This window comes from Aphis gossypii, chromosome X, assembly GCF_020184175.1.
Source record: "Aphis gossypii isolate Hap1 chromosome X, ASM2018417v2, whole genome shotgun sequence".
Classification (NCBI taxonomy): domain Eukaryota; kingdom Metazoa; phylum Arthropoda; class Insecta; order Hemiptera; family Aphididae; genus Aphis; species Aphis gossypii.
In genome coordinates, this window is record NC_065533.1 from 51,109,017 (window position 1) to 51,117,406 (window position 8,390).

Sequence of the window (8,390 nt, forward strand, 5' to 3'; positions counted from 1 at the left end):
TACCTCCACGACTGCGAAGACGCTGCTACCGCCGCCGCCGCCGCTGCCGCCGCATTCCTCGACGGCGCCCGCCACAACCCTCCCCGCCGTACTCATAGTGTGCGCCCGCCGACGCATTGTGACCAAGGAACAAATAATAGCTTGTGTCGCCTTGTGACAATATTAACCTTTCGTGCGCGCGAGTATTGCGTCGGCGGCACAATATTAATTACAATTATAGAGTATATACACGATGATGATCACTTTCACACGCGCATGTACGGCATTCAGTTCAGCGAGTACACTCCTCGGCGATAAACGCTAAATACTTTGCACCTGTACGCGTTTCGTGACAAACACGACTATCGACAAACGATCAGAGGCAGTGTTTGTGGACGATTTGGACCGTCCTCTTGACGACAAGTGCGAATTCGTTCGTTGTAAGTGTATTGTGACGATATCGTTTTGTTTTGTGATAAATTAAAATAATAATATTATAGTAGTTGACAGAAATGGCTTTCGCGTTCGGTCCGATGTTTTGTGGGCGACTGCTTAAACGGCACACATAACTCCGATGGTACCTACCGATGACTTAACGCCACTGACTCTTTGTTACTTCAGCTGTTGAATGCCGCTAACAAGGAAATTTAAGCCCGAAATGACTACTACGACTAGTATGACAATACAACTAAGGCCACTTTTACTGCAGTAGGGGCTGTTGACCGAAACTGCATGAGATCAACACAAAAATGACGGCAACGACTGTTATGTTATTGCTGATGCTGCTAGTCACCATTGCAGCGGCATCTGTATTACCAAGTAATATATTTATATTTTTTTAAGCTGTATTCAGATTGTCACTTAATTTGCTCTTTTTTTCCTTTTGAGTTGTAGATAGTTGACAATCACTACTATTGTAACTGAGCCTATTTTAATCATTAATCTGTTTATTTCATCACTGAGTTCTTTAACATTTAAACCTCTGAAAGAATAAAATATTAAAATATGTTATACTCACACATATTTATATTTTGTTATTTGTTGATATATGTATTTCTGATTTAGAACAAAGTTCATAAACATGATATAATAAGTTATCAGTTAAAAGTTTATTTTGCTCATAAATTTATATCATTAATAACATCAAAAATTAAGAGAAAATAAAAGAAAATAAAGAGTAAATTATTTACATTCTGAAGTGTATGATTTGTGTTAGATTTAAGTAAAACAGTCTTGGATATTAATCGTATCATAATACCATAGAGAATTAATTTAATAAAACTTAATTATCTTAAGATATATATATTATTAATTGTGTCCATAATTAAATTTTTAAACTTTAATTAATATTCATTTATCTAAAAAATGAAAGTTATTTTATTAAGTATACCTACTTTAATCAGCAATCTTCCTAATTTATCATGACATAATGTTAATTATAGAGGACTTAATAATAAAAGTAATTAATCTTTTTAACCCTATTTATAATACAGTCTATACATGGTTTAATTAATTATTATTTTTATCGTTTTTAACTTAGGTATAATATTATATTATGTACTGATTATGATTTTCTATTTCTTTACTTTTGCTACTTACAAATTTCAGAAAAGGAAGCACGGTTAATCAAAGTTCTACTGTATTTCAATTCTGATTTAAATATAATGCTACTTAAATTAACATCTATTATATAATACTATATAATTGATATTACCTTTACAATAGTAATCTCAGTAATCTTTTATTTGTACTTTTTATAAATGAATGAAATAATTTGTCATTGTTAAGTAGGCATAATTAAGATTGTTGTAACTCGAAAGACGTATACCTAATGATTGATTATATTTTCATCTTATTTTACTTATATAAGGTACCTACTTAAAACAAATTCTAATGTCTAATAACATATTACTCACATTTATTATAAACAAACAACATAACAAATGAGCTTACAGTAAACCCAATTTTATGTTGTTAACAGGTGTTAACTAGTAAATTTTATTATTATATAATTCTGATACAAAACATCTTTATTAAAAACTAAATTAAAATAAACTATAAATTATTATGTATATTATGTATACTTAAACAATAAAAATCACTAGCACAAGCTTTGCTTATAGAAGTAGCAGAAATATTGTAATCTATTTTAGAAGTACTAAATTATGAATTCTATTGTTACAATAAAGCTATTATTATATTTTAATCTGTAAGACATACTAATTGTATACTTAAAAATCAAAATATTGTCAAACAACGGTAAAATATAACAGATAATGTTCTTATCTATTAGGTTAATAATAGGTCACTTCACTCTAATATTAAAGCTGCCAACAATTGGTTTTATTGAAAGCAAATTTGATGTGTTGTATGTTTACAAGACGGAAAACGCTCATAGATATAGTAGCCTCTTAATAAAAGTCATAATATTTTATATTTTTCAATGCTTATATTTTAGACATTTGATACTTAATGAATCAAGGTGAAAAAAATATCAAATGCATTAAAAGTTAAAATAATTTATTTATACTAAGTATAATGGCATAAATGTATATTTATAATGTATATAAATGTATTAATATTTATTTTAAAACATATTATTTTAAACTTGACTATCTAAACATACAAAAACCTGTTTTAATCTCTTAATCATTTTCTCTTTTTTTTTTTTTTTTTTTGATTGGTACTTAACTTAATCCTTAAGAGTTTAATAACAGATATTATTATACAAGCATTTGGCATATTATCATTCAGTATGTTTATTTTGTGGTGTTAACTCAATTTTAGATATTTTTACTGGTAAACTAAATAACTAAAATAATCAGTAACAGCCAAAGTATTTGTAGATTTCAAACATTTTTACTCTATCATATAAATGTACCAATTGTTAGTGCTTAAATTATATATTTCTTACAATAAACAATAAATTACAGTTATTTTGTGTATATTAGGTATGTAATATTCTACTTAATCTTATGTATATTGATAAATTACTATAAAATGATCAAATGTTATGAATAAATACTTAAATCCATATAGGTAAAAATGTATTATTATAAAATTAATAGTTAAAACCCACTTGAATCAGATTGCAAAATTAAAATGATTGTAACATATTTTATTACTAAATGATTATAGTACAATAAAAATTTGTTAATTAAGATATCAATACAATATTCAATATATTTATTTTTGTCGTTGTAATATTTAAATATTTAAAATAAAATTATTTCAGAAATACTTGGCTATCAAGTTTTAATATACAGTAAGTCACTTGTTAGACACTGTGTCCCTCGTATGTACAAGTTATAAATAACTATTTTAATGTCCAATAATGTTTCTTATTATACAATATTTCCGTAAAAATATAGAATGTTATTAAGAGTATGTGTATAAGCTCACCGTTTGTTTTCTCTCTAACTAAAATGCGCAACATAGACTAAACGCATTCACGCAGATTTATTTATTTTTTTATGTTTTTGAATAGTCTTAAGAGTAAAATCACCCATTACAAAGACTGTATGATAAATCGATTTGTATAAATATTGTCTCACAACAATTTAAACATAATTTATTTTTACGATTTTAAGATTACTCAAAAATAAAAAACGATTTTAAGTGAATGAGTTTTATCTATGTTGCTGCACGTGGGTCTGAGAGAGAAAACAAATATTGCGCTGACATCCTCTCTTAATCATACAAATCTTTGTAATTGAAGATTGGCTCTGAATAGGTTTTAAGATTGTTTAATTTATATCTAATAATATAATAAAAAAAAATTAAAGTAACAATAATAATAATTACGCAATATGAACAATCTTTAGTTGTGTTGAAACTTGAGCGTAGTAAGATTTATAATCAAAATTTCATACAAGCTACCGCCTACAGAAATGTTTTAAAACTTTAAAAAAAATCTCATCACTGGTACACATAAATAAATAGCTGATAACTATACTTGTATTTATTAGCTGATGATTACTGCTTTTTTTTTTTAATGTCTTGGTGATGCTTATTTCATTTTATAGATGTACCGGTGGCCACCGCGGAAAAAGAGCAGAAAAAACCCGGAGGAAGTGGCATATCGTCTTTGGATTTATACCACTCAATGGAGATGGGTGAACAGGAAAGACTTGAAAGCCTTGGTGGCAACGAAGACGAGGATGATAGCGAAAAAGATAGTGGTGGCTCGCTGCTGGCAATGGCAGGCGGTAGTGATGACGAAAATGATATCGACCAGGAACATCTTACCGGATTGTTGACTTGCATGTCTTGTTCGGGCGTGTTACCTGCTTGGCAAGACGAGCAAAACGCTCATGTTGACGAACAGTCTTATTGTTTGTCCGATCGTGGACAACCACTGTCGCAAGACAACAGTAACGTGGACGAAGAACTGAATGTGTGTTTCGGGGCTGTGCGTGTAAGTATTTAATTAATTATTTTAATAATATGATATATATAGTCCTCCAACACATCAGCCCTCACAGTCCGATTGCAACTTTTGCATATAGTCTGTCCGACAGACCTCTTATTGCGTCGACAATAAATATCATTAATACCGCAGCCTCCGCCACAACATCACTGTCTATTGATTTTTTTCCTAATAAGACCTTTATTGTGACCGACTCTTAACTAAATTTTAAATATATGGTTATTCGTTAGTTAAATTTATATGATATAGTGCCTATTAATGATAAAATATGTGGAAAACTGATGAAAACTAAACACTAACGATTTGTTTTAATAATTATTATTCACACTTAAGTGTCAAAATCGTCATAAATTGTTCTTTGATTGGACTTTTAGACATTTAAATGACCAAGACCTATTCTTTACGTATATTTTTTGATGTAATAGATAATATAGTTGCCCCTTTTATTGTTGTAATTAAAATTTTATCGTACTTATTTTCACATAATTGTTCTTTTAGTGCTGGAAGGCGAAAGTGCGTGAAGAGCACGGCCTTGTGCGTATCAGTCGTGGTTGTATGTCCGGTGGACATGGTGTTGGAAACAGACATTCAACCCAATCCAACTCTGAGCATCAATCGCTGCATCCTTGTATGGGTGCTATTAGCAATGATTCTTCGACAAAAAATAATGATACCTCAAAACAACCTCGATCCATGGTTTGGACATCGTCGCATACTTATTCATCTGCGTCCGCTGGCCAGCAACAGCCCCCTAGCTACGCAATTGAATGTTGCACCGGTCGTGATCGCTGCAATGACGGCTCGTTCCCATCGTTGTCCGGCAGTGGCTTAACATCAGCGATCGACGAAAATGGTTCTCTGCTCGCAGCTGTGGCCTGGTGGCGGTGGTCATCCATCTCCGTGGCAGCGTTACTGCTCGTTGTCGTTATCGTGGCTACAGTATCTTTGACGGTCTTCGCGTTGTATAGAAACGACAGTAAGAATAAGAAGAGAAAACGTCGAAGGAGGAGCAAGAGCAGCAGCAGTAGAAGGAGCAAGCGACGAAAGCGGAGTACTCGCCACTACGAAGATGGTAACAGTGATGACAGTGATAAAAAGGACAAAAAGAGACATCGACAATTGTCGTTTTCGTCAATATCATCGTCGTCTTCGTCGTTATCATCAGTGGCGTCATCGTCTTCTTGCTGTGAAGGGAAGAAAAGAGGTAGAAGGAAACCCAACGTGACCGCTTTAACTATGGTCGACTTGCTGAAAGGCGTCGTGGTAACCAACGAGGGAACAGTTGACGATGAAACTACAAATGGCAGTAGCAGCAAGCGACCGTCATATCCAGTAGAATACTCACCGGCGGCCATGACTGAATCTACAGTTGATGATGACTTTTTGCCACCGCCATACCAACGACGGAACGACCCCCAAAAAGAGCACCAAGAAGATGATTGGACCAGTGGCAGCGGTTACGGCATGCCCGTGCTAGTTCAACGCACTTTGGCCAAACAAATACAACTTAGGCAACTGGTCGGCAAGGGCCGTTATGGTGAAGTGTGGCGAGCTACTTACTGGAATGGCGGTCACGAGCATGTGGCTGTCAAAATATTCTTATCTAAAGACGAACCATCATGGAAGCGAGAGACAGAAATCTATAGGTATACTTCATCTATTGATTTTCTTATAATATGTAATATAGGTCTTGGTGTATACATTTTATACATATTAATTGTATTAATAATATTAATTATAATTTATAATATAATTTTATTAATTATATTTTGATTCTGATTAAATTACAGCACGGTCCTGATGAGACACGATAATATATTAGGTTTTATTGGTTCCGACATCATGACTTCACGTAACTCGTATACCACACAGTTACTGCTTATTACTCACTATCACCGACATGGATCATTGTACGATTTTCTGCAGACACCGGCTGCCGTCGCTGAAGCTACGTATAATGGATATGATATTGGCACCATCGAGGCTGCGGGTGGTCGACTGCAGCAAACCGACCGCGATAGACCACCACTCACGGTGTGCCAAATGTTAAACGTACTGTACACTGTAGCAAGTGGTCTATGTCACCTGCACACTGAAATCCACGGCACGCAGGTAACGTTTATACTACTTTTCTCATTATTATGAATTATCTACATCATACACAAGTTATACGTAAATACATTGCAACACCTCATTTACACCTAGTTTATTAACTTGTGCCGACACATCACAACCCATAAACGTCTCAATCGACAATGGTGTCACTTTATCGTATCTGTATATCTATGTAATATTTCAATTTGTTAACGTGTATATTTGTTTTATTTTATGAATAGGGTAAACCGGGAATCGCGCACCGGGACATCAAGAGTAAAAACGTGTTGGTAAAATGCGCAGAGACGGGTGCGTGTTGTGTTGCCGATTTTGGAATGGCCGTCACTAGCCGTGACGCGACACTTCCAATTCAAACAACAACAGCCGCGGGTGCCAATCAAAATACGAGGGTTGGCACAAAGCGGTACATGGCGCCAGAAGTTTTAGACGACAGGTGAGATATTGTTATGTCCAGTTATAGTGTGACTATATTGACCAATATAATAGTTTAAACCGTAATATTTTTAATCAATGTGCTTTGTTTTCAGCATATCATCTGCGGCCACTTTAGCATTAGCTTCTGCGTCAACTTCCGCGACAGCGGTGTCATCAGTAGCCTCCTCATCATCTTCCACCGCCGCGTCTGTTGCCGCCGCCGCTTCTTCTTCATCAGCGTATTGGTGCTTCGACGCATATCGCCGCGGTGACGTGTACTCATACGCACTCGTCATGTGGGAAGTTCTGTCTAGGACATTTATAGAACCCAATGTCGACAATGCTGAACACCTTACACAACAACCAAATGATAATCAACGAAAACCCTCTCTGGATAACAGATACGACCCATATGTGTACCGCGCACCATACCAAGACCGTGGCGTTGGGTGGGATCCCGGATTCGATGACATGCGTCGAGTCGTATGCTCTGCGGATCCTGTACTTAGCCGTCCTGGGGTAGCGGCTGAGTGGTTAGCCAACCCGGTAAGTTTTTTTTCTAAATTTTTAACATTTTTTATTTTCATTAAATGCCATTTAAACTTAGTCTTAAGAAGTGTATCCTATTGAAATGTGTAATGTTTGTTTTAAATAGATAATGAACGCTGTAGTGGTGACAATGCGAGAATGCTGGCATGGCAACCCTCATGCTCGCCTACCCTCTTTACGCGTTAAAAAGACTCTAGCTAAGCTTATTGAGCAATATTCCACGACAGAGACTGAAAAGCAGCACAAATCAGAGCCCGAACAATAGACAATAATGACGTCTACGACAACGAATCAGTTATGATGTAATATACATAAGTGTAAATAATAATTACTAATAACATTTGGATTTGAATGACAGTGGCTGTGGTGAAAAATTACTATAATCAAGGAAATATATTGTATTTTCTCTGCTCCTTCCTCCACTTGTTCATTCTTAAAATGTTATTAGTCATGTATTTTTTTTTTTTTTTTAATAACTACATGCAATTGTTATATTATGTACAATACAATTTTTTAACAATAATAATTATAAAATTTCCTACTTCTATTATTTTTTTTTTTTTTTTTTTGGGAGGTGGGAATTATCTCATTCTTCAAAAACAAGTTATTCTTTTTGGATATATATTTATTTATCATTCATGTTTTAATTCTAAGTTAATTAATATATAATAACCTTAAATATCATCAAAAAGAAACATAAAGTTTAGGCCCCTTAACGATTTATGCCCTTGTGCAATAATATAAGATATAGGTAACTATTTCAATTAATAGTTACAAATAACAATAAGATAAAAATTACTGTTAAATGTTATCAAAAATTTTAAATATTTTAGTATATTCAACAGATTTTAATGAGCATAAACATAAGGTGATGTAGTACAATATTATATTATTATTTTTATTG

At 33.7% G+C, this 8,390-nt stretch overlaps 1 protein-coding gene across 3 annotated transcripts; it reads left to right on the forward strand.

Annotated features, from left to right (window-relative positions):
• The first annotated feature begins 121 nt into the window (after nt 1-121).
• LOC114125950 (uncharacterized) lies at nt 122-8,033 on the forward strand. 3 transcript variants are annotated; one of them, XM_050206596.1, is made up of 8 exons: nt 122-419; nt 480-798; nt 4,005-4,396; nt 4,907-6,054; nt 6,199-6,520; nt 6,745-6,956; nt 7,051-7,483; nt 7,593-8,033. In XM_050206596.1, the coding sequence occupies exons 2-8, from the start codon at nt 729-731 to the stop codon at nt 7,749-7,751; spliced, it is 2,736 nt and encodes a 911-aa protein (XP_050062553.1). In that variant the 5' UTR covers nt 122-419; nt 480-728; the 3' UTR covers nt 7,752-8,033. The 3 variants fall into 3 exon arrangements, with proteins under 3 accessions (XP_050062553.1, XP_027845587.2, XP_050062554.1); XM_027989786.2 differs by having other exon boundaries at nt 483-798; XM_050206597.1 differs by having other exon boundaries at nt 490-798.
• Nucleotides 8,034-8,390: the final 357 nt, after the last annotated feature.